The 18,000-nt window shown below is 37.6% G+C and overlaps 1 protein-coding gene across 1 annotated transcript in view; it reads right to left on the bottom strand.

Moving 5' to 3' along the window:
- The window catches only part of OLFM3 (olfactomedin 3), a 50,349-nt gene that overhangs the window by 12,195 nt on the left and 20,154 nt on the right, over window positions 1–18,000 (bottom strand). The window contains exons 2-3 of the mRNA XM_058030569.1: window positions 4,809–4,955; window positions 2,246–2,401 (exon numbers count right to left, since the gene is read on the bottom strand). Of these exons, the coding sequence (XP_057886552.1) occupies window positions 2,246–2,401; window positions 4,809–4,955 (303 nt within the window). The remainder of the gene's footprint in view (window positions 1–2,245; window positions 2,402–4,808; window positions 4,956–18,000) is intronic.

The following is an 18,000-nucleotide window of genomic DNA, read 5'->3' as shown; positions in this document are numbered from 1 at the left end:
ATTGTTTGAAATTGTTTTTTGTTCCTATTCTGTAGAAAATGTCAAAGAATCCTTGTAGTCAAAAGATTTTGCTTTACTGAAATGTAGCAGATATATCATTAAATATGGATTTCAGAGTATTACTGCTGTTGATTCTGTTCTCAGTTCAATGACATTATGGCAGCTGTTACCAAAATGGGCACAAAGAAATGAAGTCCTTTTGTTTACAGTTAAAACCATTTTTATATTGCTGTTTTTAATAAAATCTTAACCTCAACCTACTTTATGCCTGTTGAAATGAATAGTAATTTTTTCCTTGATGACAAGGGAAGTAGGCTTTGTGACAGAGAAAGAACAGCTCCAGAAACCATAGTTTTTGTTACTTCATTCTGAAATTATGAACTTAGGCTTCAGTTCTGTAGGACAGTGAATGGCCAACTCAGGAAGATAAAATCTTTTTGAATTAGTGAAGGTAATATATTCCTGGTAGCATTTATACTAGATAATGTATCACATTTGAGCAAACTTGCTGTAGCTTTTTGTGGCAGTCAGATACCTCCTGCCTGGCACAAAGTAAAGTATGTACTGAGTATATGCTCAAGTGTGATCTGAACCAAATTTGTACTCCTTGGTTCTGGTCAGCGTGAAAACACAGATTTAGAATATCTCACTTCAGTAAATCATATAGAGTTTATTCTCACATTTTCATGATAAATACATTTAAAAAATGGCTTCTGCTGACACTCCAGACCTTGTTGCTGTTATAAGTGGTACAAGAACTAATTTCTATTGCAGTACAGATAGTTGGTAGATGTGTTCTGGTACTTTGTGGCAGTTGATATGAAAGGTTATGTTATATCCAACACAATTTCTTTATCTCAGGAAAGATAAAGCACTGGAATTTGAGTAGACTAAATTTCAGAACAACATATTGTATTATTTTGACTTTTAAAATGATTTTGTAAGTGGATTGGCTGGAACTCTGTTTTATACTCCTGGCAAAGTGTCAAATGAAGCTAAATGACTGGCCAATAGAAATATTGAATATTTAAAAGGTTAGAGCACTGGAGTGCTCTGACCTCTGCTACTGTGTATCAGACATTCAAATTTTGGTATTTTATTCCCAAGGAAAACTAAAATAAGAACAAAGAATATATAATGGAATTATGCAAATGTGTTATTGTAGCAATAAGGGATAAAAGGGAAAAAAAGGTGCAGATATTTTCTATTAACTAAAAACCTGTGAGAATGTGCTCAAACAGCTCTAAACTAAGAACAATGATATAATTTATAAAGCTTGGTAGATAGATCATTAGTGTACTTAGTGTACTTAATTCCTGATATTATTAAGATCCACTTGATGTTCAGTGGCCCTGAAGAAAACCCCTGGATCTCTTGGACATGTAATTATTTAGGTATCGAACTCTAGCACCAATTGGAAAATTAGGTTCATTTTATGTGAACTTTCAGAAACACTTCAAAAAATATGTATTTGCTTAACATAATGTAACCCTCAGACTGTATTTTCTGGCACCTATTTTGTGCTTTCACAGACTTGAAAGATTAATTTATCAGACTGTATTTAAAGAATTTAAATATGCTATTGAAATATTTTTCTCCTGAAGAGTACTTCAGGTAGCTTTTTCAGAATACACAATATTACTTGTAATATATGCAAGCCTTCTTCCTCACAAAAGGATTGGCTTGTGGTTTTTGTTGTCATTAAAATTCAGGGGAAGTCTTTTTTTTTAATCACACAAATGTGCCTGGGAGTGATTGCCCTCCTCCCCATCCCAAATTCAAAAGAGCAGACCTTCAGACACAAAATTAGATCTTAATTGTACTGGATAAAACTTACAATAAACTGATTTATTATAGCCTTTCTTCCTTTCAACTGCAGTAAATGTCATGGAACAGTATGAGCACAGAACTCTATTTGTTTGCTATTAATTCCACTGGATCTCCCCCTTTAGCAGTGCAGCTTGAAAGAATATAAATTTCGGTATGACATGCACATTGATACAGAAAGAACAGGAATCTGTTTATAGTGACATTTCTCTAATGACTTAATAATTATAATTCCTCCCTATTACAATTAAATTGAACAGAGCAAAAGATTATCATCATAAAGGAAGATTTGTTATGCTTTTCTTTTAAATGGCACCCTTGTAGGAGCATTTCCAGCTGAGACCTTAGCAGTCCATGCATTGCCACTCAGCACATTGTTTCCAGCAGGTTTGGGAGTTACTGTAAAAACTGGAGCTACCTGGAAGTGCTTTGTCATCAACGTCTTCCGATCGTCTTCAATCTGCCGGAACTTGGCCTTCAGCCCCTTCATTTGCGTCTCCATTTTTAAAACGTACTGGAAATCCCTCTGAGTCCGTAGATTTAGAACTTCTATAGACTGGGACATGTTCTGAACCTGTTAAAGAAGAACACTTTCTAAATGCACCTTTCTTGCTTTGCTTTTTTCCCTGGTTACATGTCAGGCAATGAAATGCACTTCTGTCAATTAGTTGTGAGTCATTCTACCACACATTCTGTAACTACATGATGGTATAAATATTGGGGAACAGGGCAAGGCCTTGAAGCCAAAAATTGTTTGGACTACTTAGAGGTAAAGAGAGACAGAGAGATCCCTCGAGCATCATCTTCATTGTTCTCAGGAAAGGCTGTCAGGCAACAGAGTCTACTTTGAGACCTGTAGTAGATGTGGCTGTGGTTCAGAAGGTGCTCATATAGCATATATTTCTTTCCAGGCACTTTGGGAGGGACAGGACTGAAATTTGGAGATTTTGGTCAGTATGAAGAGCATGACTTTACTTGTTAGTAGGCATTTATAGAATCATTCAATATAAGGCATTCAGAAGACTACCCAGAGATAAGCGGGGCTGTGTCAATCACCACAGAGGTGTTTCCTCATAATTTCGTAAGTAAATGTAAAACTAGAAATTTTGTCCATTTGTCTCAGTGGTAGAAAATCGACTATTTATTTATTTATTTTTCAGAAGCAAAGTAGTGAATGTTTAGGTTACTTTGGTAGAGCAAGTGACTTTGTAGCTATAGTGAGGACTTTTACCACAGTGATACAACAGTAACTGTCATCCAGAGTAAATTACACATACTTTTAAAAGTTTCTGTTATGAAAGCAATGCTTTTGCCAGCCATAAAAAGAACACATTTTCCAAGTGCAGTTATTCTGTTTCAGCAAGTGTTTTGTTTTTCTAAAACATGATGAAACTAGACTGCTGTAAATGTATTAGGCACCTTATTGAAGTTTTGGCTCAAACAAAACATTTTGTACCTTCTCAAGGAAAGACAAACCCAGCAGTACTCCTGTGGTTAGCAAGAATATGCAGTATTTCAAGGAATATTCATGTTTGGAGCTAACTTATGATCTACAGAAAGTGTGGATTTAGAAACTACTCTTAAAAATAGTATACATTACTTATTGTACAGTTGCCACTAATAGTTCTGAGAAAGGATTTGTAGTGTAAGATGCAGAGGCTTTTTTTTTTTTTTTTTTTTTTTTGCTATCTAATTGTTGAAAGCAGGCAAATAAAGTCCTTTGGGTGCTTGAATAATTTTGAGAATTTCCATTTGGCAGAAGACACTTCACACAGAGGTTCTAATTAAAGGACTGTATGGACTCAGGAAATAGTAATACAACATTACCTATCCATGACTGCCACAGTCCTAATCACAAGAAAACAGCTTTGAGAGGCTGATGATTTAGGTTCATTTCTGTGGCAGCTCAAAAACTATGTTGTGATCTTATCACACCCCTCCAGCCCCCACCTCAAAATAAAGAGTTTTTTTAGTAATATTTGAGTATTTGGGGAATATGCTGGAGCAAAGACTGGAGAGTGTTCCTTTCTTCAGTAAACAGACACCATGAGGGGAGGCAGCTCCTTTTCTCTGCTGGTCCATCAATGTCCTCTCCATGTATCTCATGTTATGGGCTCTGTCAGCTTGAAACTTTCTCCCTTCTGAAGTTCATGGAAGCACAGAGAGCAAAACTCTATGGGGATCTGGCACTATATTAACACTGGAATGATTTTTCTATAGCTAGAAAAATACGAAAAATGGTGTGCTAAAAATGTATTTTCAAGTCAACATTTTATGTTGGTTTTTGCTGCTGTTAAAACTCCCTTGGGCCTCAGGTTCTGTACCACTGGCTGTGATACAGTAACTATAACCTGGCTTACTTAGGCAGGGAATGTAGAATGTTTGTGTTTTCATATTTGCAGCATTTTTCTGTTGATGTAAAACAAGACTTCATTGGTTTCACCATATGTGCAATAGTGGATAATACTGGAATTAAGAATTGGGCTGTTGGGGAAAATTTGCACTGTCAGAAAATGAATAAATAAACTTGAGAAAAAGAAACAACAAAAAAATTACAACTGTTTATGCTCTGCAGTTTGCCTTCAAGATGCTGTGGTGTCTCTCTCATTATTTTTTGATAAGAGATGAGAAATGACCTTCAGCAGTCTCACGTGATCGAAGCAGAAGCTGTAGTTTAAATCCCTGAGCTAGCCTGAAGTGGGATTTGTAACTGATTTTACACAGAAAAATCTGTCCTATTGTATGTAAAAAAGAATTTGGGAGGAGTGACTTAAGAGAGGAGATGAAACTTGGGTTGGGAAAGGTGTGATGTAAGGAAAATAGATAACAGAGATGAGAACACAGATAGGGGATATACCCTGAATAACAATTTTTATCAGGTAACTCTTCATTAGTCCATGATGGATTAACTGAGAAGGAAAGCAGTAGATTTCCATGGGAAGTTTAATGACCAAGAGGAGGAATATTTTGGAAAGACTTACCTTCTCTAGTAGTTGTCTGAGCTGCCTGCTTTTGGCATCTCTCGAACATAGGTTTTGTTCAGGTGCAACAACAGTGCAAATGCAACGGCCATCAGGATCCTGGGCTGAACTATAAACTTGCCACCCTTCCTTGGGGCTAATCTGAGTCTGTAACAACAAAATAATAACAATCAAAGGAACTGAACTGACTTTTTATTGTTTGAAAAAAACACTGCAGCAGAATATTTTTATTTTTGCAGTACATGTCTGCAATGAGGTTCCAACTTGCCAACAATTATTACTCTTCACTAATTAGTTTGGTAGTTTCCCAGTTTTGCCATATCTCAGACCTTTGCAATAGTTCTCTAGAGGAGTTTAGCACACACAGTTTCCAGGGTGGATGAGAATGGCACTCTGCCTGTGATTCAGCACAAACCAGGTGATTTAATTCTCTGCAGAGGGACATTTAGAGTTTTTCATCAGCAGAGAACAAACATGTCCTTTCAGCCAGGATGACTTTTACTTTAGACTAATGGCAACAACAAAGACAGGAAAGAACAAACATCTGAGCCTGGGGAGAGCACAGTGTGTGACTCACAGGTGGGAACTGGCTCAGCAGCACTTTGGGGGTGGGGGACAGGTTTGCTCTGGAAGCTGCACCTCACAGGAACTGCTCCCCAGGCTCCCACTGCACTTAGCCAAGGAACAGGGGCTGGCTCAGGGTGGGATGGAAAAGTGTCTGCTTGGGCCAGGGGAATGGGGCTCCTGGCAAGCAAGCCACTGGGCAATTAAGACACTGTATGTCCTTCACTGGGACAGCAGAAAACTGGGAATTCATAATCTGTTCTTTTTTACAGCAACCATGACTGAGAAAGAAAGGCTAAAAAAAAATTTACATTTGTTTGCAGAGCAGGGTAACACTGAACTGCATTTAATGTTTGTGTGGGATTCAGTATCTCTTTAATGGGATGTACAGAAATAGTGTAGGAATGACAGAAAACAACATAATGAGATGATTGAAAGCATTCAGGTGATGGAACTTAATAGATATAAGAAACAGTTTTTGAACTTTCTTTTTAAACTGTAAATTACAGTTAATATTGTGCTTTATTCTTTCCTAATATTGTACTGAGTGTTGAATTTCATGGTGCAGATGCTAATGGATATCATTGAAGTAATTTTGGTCTGGACACAGTTGGAATCAGTTGCTATTTATATTACACAATTGTACTCAGTGCCAGCAGAGAAAGTGATTATTTAAACTGGGAAGCTTTGATACTGATGCTTTCCTGGCAGCTTAGTGCAGGAGTTGCAGAGTTCCTTGTCTCTGAAGAGGTGCCAGTATCTCTGTGGACTGACTCCTCTGAAGAAGTAATTGAAGAGGCAGTACCTTCTACAATTTTGGCTACAGTCCTATGAATTTTTCTGTTATTCCCTCTATTTGGATATTTAGGCTTCCTTCATTGATTAGGATGGGTAATATGAGTGATGGTAGAGAAAAACATGCATGTGTGCAAAGGGGCACTTTGCTTTATTTTTCTTTTATTGTTTTAGTTTGACATTTAATCCCTACTTCAAGCAAAAACTGCTGTGCAGAAAAAGAGCTAAAATCATCAAAACCTTACAGAAGCTACTGCATCAACTTTTCAAACACAGGCCTTAGTAAACACTGCTGACAGGCCTTAGTAAACAAGAAAGAAAAGAAATGACAAGTGGAAAACAACAATAGTAACTTCTAGTAGTTCTTGAAAATCTGGGGAAAACAGACAAGTCCCTGTAAAGTCCAATATTAGCCACTGTTGTGGCAGGCTGCTATAATAAAGATTTAGTTCACTTCTAAAAGATTTATTTTTTCACTTGCACTTTCATATATTCTAATAAAACTATTACAGCTACCTCTGTTGTTACTATGGTGACAGGTCAAAGGACAGTACCTTACTTAGGATGCTTGCTTAACCATAAACAGTATTTTCTGGTTTGTCTTGCATTTTCAAGCCTGGTACTGTGACAGGGCTCAAAAGAGGAGGCCCTTTACCTGACCCCACATCCTTGTACAATTCTTCCAGCTGAAGGCAGGAAATTGGGAGGTTTTGTCCTTTTTGTACATTGTACAATATACACAATTTATGAGCTGTGTATGTGCTGGGAGAGAAATTCTGGAGAAGTGCTCAGGCTGCAGAGTTCACTGGAGAAGCTGCAAGTGGGGAACTCTGGATGGCAGCCAAAAATCAGTCAGTGATGACCCTGGTATTACTGAGCACTTGGGGCATAAAGTCTTTCAACCAACATCTACTGTTTTAAGAAAGGCACCAGATTTGTGGTGCTTGGTTTAGTGAAAAAAGAACCCTACATGATTGTAATTCATGTTTTTTTTTATTTGGCAGATGTTGCAAAGCTCAGATAATCAAGTTTTTATGATCACTCTCCCAGCTCTACTGGCACTCTTGCTGCCCTTATCAAAACAAAAAATATTCTTATAGCTCAACTCAAGGAGTGAAAAGAGCATTCTTGAAGGAATTCTTAATATTTAGAAGGCATTTCTATCAGCAGAGCCCTGCTGTAGCCAAGGGGAGCATGACAGTTTTGTGCTACTTGGAATCTGAACATATCAGTACAAATACATATATTTGTGTGTGTGTATAAATATATATATATATATCAATATATATCTCATAATAACTAATGTGCATCTCGTGGTTACACAGTGGCAACTTTAAACTTGGATGTAAATGTGATAGGGAACTTCTACTTATAATATACAGCCACAAGAACTAGCAATACATACTGTGACTCAGTGAAATGAAATTACATTTAAGGAAAATAGAGCTTTCCTTTTTACTCTCAGATGCTGCTTTAAAAGATAACAGAATTTTTCTTACAACATATTTAATTTTGAAGTATTAATATTTATAGACTAAATACAGTGATTTTCTGCAGTAGTATTTTTCCTGCATGCCTATATTCAATTATTCCATTTTGGTTAGTAAATGCATAATCGTTAGTTACAAAATTCTGAGTTTTGAGAATTGTGAACTGCTATACAAATATTTACATTTATATTTTACATAACCTACTATTATATAAACATCTGATTGCAATTACACAAAAAGATACATAGACAAGAGTATTTTACTAAACATTTAGGAAAATTATGTTCTAATTTAATTTATGAATACCAGAATAGTGTTCCCTTTAAAGTAAAAAGTTACTTGACCTTTTAGGCTTCTCATGATTTCATAGGTATTCACAGCTTTCCTGGAGGTTTTTATTAACTGAGGCTGCTGTATATGAGCATCAATGATACAAAGTGATATTTCTGTCATTTGTATTATTCCCATTAGCAGCCTTTCAAAAATTCTGGTATCTAACCTCCTAGTACCAATTTTATTTTGTTTCTAACAGCTATTTATTTGTTTAACTGTATTCCAATAAAGAAAAATAGGAAGAAATCCGACCCTTTGCATATTATAGTGAATAGTTACTAGGTAACATTATCCAATTCTCAAAAAGAAAGCTACTGCCAGATGTAATATTCTAAACAACACAATGCATTTTTCTGGAGCAGTAAAGATAGGAAGAACAGTCTAGATAAATGAAAAGACATTGCTGTACTCTTTTTAGAATTTCATGCTCAAGGTGAAGGCATTTGTTGTTACATATTTAAGGATACTATTTTGAAACCTTCCCTTTCATTGTAAGACCACAACATGCTCAACAATTTGCAGTTTTATGATGCCCAAAAATAAGCATGCATTAAGAGATGAAAGGAAGATTAGTAACTAAAAAAGAGATTTACAAAGAGGCAACAAACTAACACTTTTGCTGGCACTTAAATACTAATTCAGCATTAAGATAGTTTGCAACATATAACAGCTACTTACTAGAGAGTCTGAAGTGGTTATTCTGGTGGTATTTAGTCCCACCAGAGAAGGGAGAGTTTGGGACATCCAGTTAGAGATCATTGCCATGGTACTAAGAACAGCACCCAGCTTCAGCAGTGGAGGGTTCATTGCTGTGGAGCTAATGAGTTTTCATAGTGAGTGATTATCATCCCAGTGCAGGCTGGCAGTGAGAGGCGTGACTGCAGCACACAACATCCACAGCATGAGAGGAGATCAAGCTACCCAGATTTAACCATCCATTAAAAACATCCATATCCTCATCTGCCCTCTCTCTGCTCTTACTAACAAATACTTATGTGTGTCTTATGCTGACCCCTAAATAAACAATCCTTTCTATGCTAATAGTCATTGCAGTTTCCAGTGGGAGATGGCGTGGGTGAATTATCTCTTTATAGGTGCTAGACAGTCAATTAGCCCTTAATTAGTTGAGTCCAGGCAGAGCAGTGTGTTCCTGTCTGAAATGCAAAACCTGAGCACAAATAACCCCCCTACTCCCCATCAGTGCTTTGGCAGAAATATGCTCAAGCCTGTTTGTAAATATTGTCCGTGGGGAAGGGGCAGAACTGCCAGCCTGCTCATCAAAGCACCAGAAACCTTTCTGGACCTCCTATGATTTGCTGATCTCTCATAAATCACAAACATCAGAGACTTTATTATTTGCACAGCTTGTTATTAAGATCTTTATTGTTCATAAAAGACCATTGAGGCTGTGAAGAGTCACATTTCTCAGTGTTCTTGTTAGTTTACAAGTTTTTGTACCAAGAGTTATTGCATTACTCCCAGGGTTGGCAGACTCACTATGTCTTCATTTGGGCTGGGATGGGAACAGAAGATAAATTGGGGATCACACATTTTGAGACTTCTTTTGGCTTTGCTGTTAAATCTACTGCTCTCTAGTGCTGTAGAAGGAGCTGCAGGTTCTGTAGCAATTTATCTTGCTTATATATTGAGTGTGGGGGAGGAAAGAAAAGCAGAAAAAACAGTCTAGAAATCATTGTGCCACAGGGGCAGTTTTACTTTTTAAGAATTATTTGTAAAAGAAGTGCTGAGCGAGGACTTTTAATGGCACTTATTTGAGAGAAAACTTGCATAAAGTTTGCTGAGAGACAGGCTACTGCATTTTCCTCAGGGCAGTTATGGACTTAGTTTCTGAATTTGCTTCAGAAAAGCAAATTACTTTTTCTTAAGGACTTCTGGCAGTGCTATGAAGGAACCCTGCCTGCACTGAAACTGAAGGGATGTATATTTATGGGTGTGTGTCAACATGGATGTATTTATTAAAACCACTGTAACTCTGCAAAAGTTTTTCAGATTCTCAGAGTTTATGCATCAATTCAGGCTAGACGTTTCTCTTTCAGTATCCATTCAGAATGATTTCCATAAATCTCTGCAGTTTAAGGAAGACACATGTAAACTCATTTTTTTAAAAAGACAATGAAAACCCATTGAGAGCTATTATATAAACTTATGGAGTTGCCCTGCAACAGAATATAGAAAATCTCTGTATCCAGGTATTAAGTACCTTGTGGTAGTTACACAGTAATGTGAGCTGTGAAATATTTCATATACTCAAAAAATTAATTCACTGAAGAGATCTGAATACAGTGATACACACTGAAATATATTGATGCTAGAAGTTGTGCACAGATGGCAATTTTGAGAAAGGCTATGTGATCACAGCTGTTTTGCTCAGAGTGTTTTCTGTATTTCAGGAGATAAAGTTGATATAAGTTTGGGTTGCCTGATAGTGGTCATTCTGTACATTTCTCTGTAGAGTCCCTGTAGTCCATTCTTGATATGGAGATCTTGAGACTGAGAGCTGAGTCAGGCCTTTATCTGAGCCTCATGAAGGGCTTAGTGGCAGGAGGCATTTGAGCCTTTCCCTGAGCCTGTGTTTCTGTGGAGAGGGGCTCAAAGCTGTCCCCTGAACACATGTGCAAACTGAACTGTCCAGATTGACATCACATTGAGGCTTTTTGCTGAACTGTCACATTGCATTGGCAATTTGTCCATTTCCCAAGGACCTCCACTGATTACTTCCACTATGGATTAGGTAACATTTGACAATGTTGGATAATTTTCCAGTTTTACTAGATTCTTCTGAAGTGTCTCAGCATCCTATCTAGACCTAATACAAAAAAAGATTCTAATTCATCAGTTTTATCACCTTTTTCTATTCCCATCCTCTCTCAGAAGTTTAATAAGCACAGTGATTCCCTCAGTTCCAGGACATTTCTTGACTGTAATGATAGAATTTTGTTTTACCACACTGAATTGCAGCTTTTGACATCTTTGGTTTTCTTCTCTCCAACATTTGCTGTTTCACCGAAGAATGTAATTGGTCTCCTCCTGAATTTTAACATTGGACAAAATACATTCAAAAGGCAATAAAAGACTTTTCTGATGCCCAGATTAAAAAATTTTGTTGATTATCCTCCATCCAGGGTAATGTCAGCTTCTGGAAAGAATGCTGCTTGTTGAGTTATTATGATTATTCCTAACAGATGACAAGCTTCTTGGTTCTTGTGACAGAATATTCATTAATGCAGTTTAGCACTTTATTTTCTTCCAACTGGTTTAAGTGCAGAAGAGAAAGCTTGCTGCCATGTGATTCCCAGTATTGCTGCTGGATACATCTTTTCAGAACTCAGCAGGAGGTGATCCTCCACTCTTCTTGGCTGGTTATACAAGTCAGCATTCCCAGAGCTCTGGCATCCCCGTGCTGCCAAAGTCAGACCTGCCGTAGCTGCACTGGCTGTAAAGCCCCTTTGTGCTGCAGTGCAGGGATCAGGGCAGCTTGTGCAGCTGTCTGGGAGCCCGGGGGCTGCAGCAGTGAGGCTCACCTGGGAAGATGAAATCCCTTCCTTCCAGGGCAGCTGCAAATGGAATGGCAGCCCCGGGTGTGCCTGCACACACAGGGACAGCGCGTGCTCTGGGGCATTGTCAATATTCCACATAGCTGATATTTCCCATTTTGTGCACCCACTTGTCAAGAATTGCTTCAGAGCAATCCTTGCTTCTATTTCTAGAGAAGATGTGCAAGGGAACACAGTCTTAAAAATGTTTCCTTCCTGAACAGTGAAAATATTCAATTGAAATATAGTGAAACTATATTTTGTATTTTTACCAGAACTGTGTAAATGTTCAAACTCCCTTTTTGTTAAGGAAATTAAGTGTTAAAATAACTGTAGCTCTATTTTACTATAAATAATTGGGTAAATTAAAAAATGGCAAGCAAAGAGTGGAAAATTTTTCTACCACCTCTGAGGTGATATATACAAAGGAAGCCACAGAATAGCTGAAGATTTGCTCTCATATTGTTAGAAAGTAGAAACAAAACTTTATGATCTGTGTTTAATTTCAGCTCTGTATTTTCTGTTTCGTTGGTTCTTTTTTTAAAGTTTCAATTTCACATTTCTAGTTTATGGTTAACTGCTCTGAACAAAAGCTAGAATACAACACCAATTCTAAAATCTGAACAATTCTTTATTACTCTAGATTTCTGCTGGTATGATAACTTCCTCTTTTATTTAACTTCTAAAGCCAGTAAAAGCTGAAGCATCCCTACAGAATGACTTCAGATGACATATTTTGATCTTACATAAAAATCTGTCAACCTGTAGCAATTTCAATGCTGTTAATGTTATTGTATGCTAGTCCTGTAATATTCAATTACTGTATTACAAATTACTAGGGTCATTAAAGGTATTATTTAAAAGCCTTATTTAATAAATAGTCTGAAGGCTCTTCTAGTCTCTGATATTACTTTTGCTTTGACATCCTTTTACATTTTGATAGGAATTAAGTCTACTGAAAATGAGAATACATCCCAACATTCTCTTATTACAACTGAGGTAGTAGGATCTCTGTACTGTAAAAAGCAATTAACATCAGTATTAGGAACAGCAACAGAGCAAATGTCCTGAGTCAGCAACATGTGAAAATATACCCAGCCACCCAGCCCAAAAACTAATTACCTCCTGGCCAGAGGAAAGCATTGATTGTAAGAAAGAGGAAATTGTGAAGTTCAGCCACAGCCACTTAACCCTGATGTCAGTGTATTTAATATATGTGAAAAACAATGCTACCTTCAAAAATTCTTACAATTCAAAATTGTGTTCATGGGTAAATGCTATAATGTAAACACCTGAAACCTTGCATTTTATGATGAAGTGATTGCATACTCATGGCTCAGCTGGCTTAACTACATTCCTTGGAAGCAGAGCAAAATCAGTAATCTTAAATCTCCGTAAGTTTCTATTTTGACAGATTAGGTTTAGAAAATAAGCTCAAGAAGAAAAGCCAAAGCTTCCCTCATTGCACTGCTGTTCTACAGTGCATTTAGTTCTTTATTTTCTGTGATCCATTGTGTTCAGTAGTACATTGGTTTAAAAATGGCAGTTCATTAGTCATGTTCCTGAGAATGATTATTTATTCACATTAGGTTAATGCATGCACAAAGCAAAGTTCTCAGAACTGGAATGGCAATTACCATTCCTAGAGCTGCAGATTGACTGAGAAAGCACAGACATGTGCTATCAGTTCAACTGCAGTTCTCTGAATTTAGAGAATTGTGCCTTCTTCATCTTACTCTGGTTTGTTCAACAAAACCCTGTGGCTTTGCAATGCTACCTGTGAGTAGCAATATCCAGTTTTTTTAAGGGCAGTTTGAGAGGTATGTGCCCTTTCTAGAAAATTTCTTTTCACAGCTCATCAGTGCATACACAGTGACATTCTGCAGTCAGGTGTCTCCACTGAGAGAAGTACTGAGCAAGGGAATTTTAGTCTGTGTCCATTACATGCTTCTGTACCACTGCTCTTGAGGTGACCTTTCTGAAGTGGTCTTAGCTATCTGCTTGTTAATTTTTCAGGTTTCAGGGAGCTTCTTTTGAATGAAGACATTAAAGAACATTTTCATGTTTTTTTCACACCTATTCTCTTGTGTTCTGCTGTTAGCAAATCCCAAGTGTACAGAATAACAAAGTAGTGTCTCTACAGAAGAATTAGTTCATTATGAGAATTGACTGAAACAGGAAACACAGTGGGCAGTCTGCTTTAGCAAAGTCTGCAGTTAATTGAAACAGCTGGGAAAATAAATGGGTGGTGAAGGACTAAGTGAAATAAAAAGAAAAGCTTCTTCTGTTGATTTTCTGCCATTTTAATTTCCAGTAACATTTATATCAGGTACTCAATAAAACCTCATAAGCTTTTCCCTCAAATGTGTGATATGATGATGGATCTAATGGGAGAAAGAGCATGTTTTCTAAAATGAATGGAGACATCTGTTAAGTAGATAATGACTAAAGATTGTGCAGACAGTCCTCCTTTTAACAGAGGCTGGAAATCTATATGTTTTTAGAGGATTCTGGGATCCCTTATCTTGCTCTGAGCAATGAGGATGCAATGTTGGATGGTTCTGGGGCTGGAATTTGTTGCAGTTTTGCTTTCCTTGAAAACTGTGTGGATTTGATATGAGAATTTATATAGAATTCCTCCTGGAGTAATTCTCATGCTTTATGTACAATTTTGGTTTTCCATCTTGAAAATACATATTATTCTATAGAGGCTGGATGAGGTAGGTGAGCTGGCTTTCATTGAAAGTAAATTTTAAGAAATTAATGGAGCTGAAACTGAAATTCCCCATGAAGTTAGTTCATATATAATCCTGGAAAGAGCTTGAGCCATGAAAATCAGTAAATTCTGTAGTAATTTAATAAAATAAGTGGTTTCAGCTAACTCTGACTGCAACTTGATGTTCAAAACCAGAGACCTAAGGTACTTAGGGCAAAAGTGCATTTAGACTGTGAGAATGGTCAGTAGAACTATCCCTTCCCCTGGTTAATGCAAACTTACAGCTTTGCAGTCAGCACTTAACTGAACCTTGCCTGTCACATTTAATAGATACAGGTAAATTTGTTCAGTGCCTTTTTAAAATCTCCTTGAATCTCTGCAAGTGAGAAGACAGAAATGAAGAAAGTAGAAAAGGTTTGCAAAACAAAATTCCTTGTCAAAGGAGAATTTTGTCTTAGGGAAAAGACTTAGTGGGGTATGTCTCCACTTACAAATACAAAAGGGTTGGGGTATGGGGTTGAATGTTGGCCCACAGCAAACCAGAGTGTTTGTTGGTGCCACACATCCTAATTACCTTTTCCTTTTATGCCTGGGCATGATTCAGTTTGATGGTTTGGCCATGGATGCAGCATTTCAACAGGGAAAGAGTAATTTTGCTGTGTGGAAAGGAGCTGTCCCTCAGAGCCCAGAAATCAGCTCCTCTCCTTTTTATTTAGCAGCTGTATGGCTGTATTTGCATTTGGCCAAGTGCTGTCTTTGGAACTGAGAGCGGAGGAACCATGTACTGAGAGCAGTACATGAGAACTGAGAGCAGAGGAACCATGTACTGTTTGATTTCTGCTGCATTCTGACAAGCAAGTCTTTGTCTGTTCTTTGTAAATTTACAGCTTTGCATTAGAGAAACACTTGGCTGTATTCTCCCATGTTTCCCAATGCAGATAATTGTCAAGACTGACTAATAAAAGTTAAGGTGGGGAGGGTTATCCTGCTGACTTGCCCTTCATCCCACCATGTTTTCATACAGTCTTTTGGCAAGTCTCTTAAACTGTCACATCGTGCTGATACCCTTTTCTAACATATCTCTATAGAGATGAAATAGGGAAAAATTCTTCAGAAGTTTAAAGCTGAGTTTACTCCCAGTGGTCTGGCAACCCACAGGCTACAGTACTAACCAAGAGTTTATAGGTTTAAGCAGCATGGCACTGATAATGACATTTAAAGGCTGTAGCATCTTCCTGTTTTGATTTTCTAACAGTGGTGGCATTAACAACATTTCCTTCCTGAAATATAAAGATCTTTTTCCGTAGGCAGAAATTCCAAGAAAGAAAATTACATCTCTGTTCAGAAAGCACCACACATTTCCTGCAACATCTTAAAATAACAAGATTTTGTGAATGTGTCTCAGTGCAAGCAAATCCATTCTTAATGTATTCTGCTTCTTGACACCATCCTGGAAGGCCTGGTTTACTTTTAAATAGGGATGAAAGCTTACAAGTAGTGTAAGTGAATAATGAGAAAATCCTATGGGCAATCTTGCCTGCAAGACAGAGGTGTTAATCCAAATGCTGTGGCCAAACTCCAGTAGTTAGCTGTGTCCTGTTGAGCAAAATGCTTCTTGCAGATTCAGCTGGATACTTAACCTGTTCTAAATGCTGTGGAGTGCTTTGAACACAATGAGCCAGGTGCTGTTTCAGCTCAGTAAAACATGCTGCTTTTCAGTAGTGGGTGAAACAATGTATGGATATGCCACAAAGCATGATCCCAGATGCTGTAAAATACTTCCATGTTCAAATAAGGGTATAGAAAGTAAGTGCTTGCTGTTTTCTAAGGCTGTTTCTGAAACTGAATAATTCTGAGAACTGAAGCCATTTATTTGGGAATCAAAACTGTATTACTCAAAAAAAATAGATGATATACCACAAACCTTACTGAAGTTATGACACATATTTTTCTTGCTGCCTTTTAAATTTCCTATTTATGTTTTACAGAACAGAAATAAAAATTTCAAATACTATTTCACTTTAAGGGATTCAATTGCTGATTTCTATTAATCTTCCCTTGCAGGAAGGAAGAGATGGGGAAAAAATAGCTCTTAAAAAGCTGACATATTTAGTGGTGAGCTATTAGGGATTACTGCCTCTTTGCTCCCACCTTGTCACTTGAATATACCAAAAGAAAGATACCTAAAAGACAATTCAAAGTACCTTGTAAACTAAATTTAGTATTTATGCATGGACACAGTGGCAGTCATGGTAGTGTGCCCATCCTCAGCCTGGTCATTCTGTCACCTAGGCATACTGCCTGCTGTGTGAAGGTTGAGATTCTTCCTTGAGACTTTACAAAATCCTGAACAGGTTAATATTCTTAGTTGCCTCTTCTTAGAGACGAAGGCTCCATCAGTCATACAGCTCATGATATTCCAGGATCTCTGGCTCAGCAAATGTGTTGGAAAACCAGAGATCTCTACATTTCTTTGAAAGAAGTGATTTGAATTCTGACTTCCCTTCCTCCATTTCTACTAGGAGTTTGACTCAGGTGTGATTGCCACACCATTCTGTAAACTTTTACTATCAGCACAATGCTCAGAAAAATCCACATGGGCAGCAGTTAGCCTCTATTAGGAGAGGCCACATTCTTTTGATTACAAGGAAGTGGTGTACATTGAAAGTTCTCAAAAACTAGCACAGAAAATTGTGAGCTAAAGTAAACACTGACATAAATGTAGGTATTTTTTCAAACTTGTGGAAAATTAAAACTGGAGACATAATCTAAACAACTGTGTTCACAATACAAGTATGTAGCTTGCATGGTGGCACTCAAAGGTTAATAATTTCAACACCTGTGATTCTTCACCCTGTCATGTGTTATCCTTTACCCCCTCCTTGTGTCTCTGAAAGAGGCATTGAATCCTATTCTCTGAGTTAGGAAGTTGTGGTCTTGGACTAATACTGGGTGGTTTTTCAGTTGCTAGAGACCAGGCCTGCAGCAGTTGAGGAGCTGGTGGAAATGACTGGGCTTGGTGCCTTTGCAGTCACACAGCACTGTCTGATACTCCAGACTGGGACACTGCAAGGGAACAAAGCTGTTACAGCTCAGCAGGCAGGTCCGACACCACACCAATCTATGACTTATTCCACACAAAAATTTCATTTTTCATCTTCCAAATGAAGATGGAAATGTATTCTAAAAAAACCTTAACAATGCACATCAATCACATTGCCGTCATTCTTTAACAGTTGCAGTTTATGACCAAAGCAAACAAGGTCATTCCCATTTTAGGACATGGCTGGAGTTTTGCAGTTTTGTGAGATTTAATGAGCTGACAACAGTGGAGTATAAATAATGAAGACTCAGGTGATACCCCATCAGAAGCCTTCTGACACTCTTCATAACCTGTATTTTTAAATGTCTCTTCAGCATTTGAGGCTATTATCATCTCCAGCACTTAATCCCCACATGCAGTCATAATCCTCTAGTTACAACATCAAAATTAAAGCACCACTATTATCTCACAGGAGAAAAACATGAAATAAGTGAGGAGTGAGCATCAATGAACAGCTCAGAAGCAAAGATTTCATTTACAGAGAAGAAGGTTTCTGTCCACAAGAAGTTAATGCAGGCATTCTTTCTAGCTTTAATGAAGGCAAATTCACCAACTGAGCATCACAAAGTCAGTGAGTCCTTAAAGGATGGCTTAGCAATGTGCCTGTGAGAATAAAATTCATGGGCAATGCTGGTGA

The sequence above is a fragment of the Melospiza georgiana genome, chromosome 9 (assembly GCF_028018845.1).
Source record: "Melospiza georgiana isolate bMelGeo1 chromosome 9, bMelGeo1.pri, whole genome shotgun sequence".
Classification (NCBI taxonomy): domain Eukaryota; kingdom Metazoa; phylum Chordata; class Aves; order Passeriformes; family Passerellidae; genus Melospiza; species Melospiza georgiana.
This window is presented reverse-complemented; position numbering and strand designations above follow the sequence as displayed.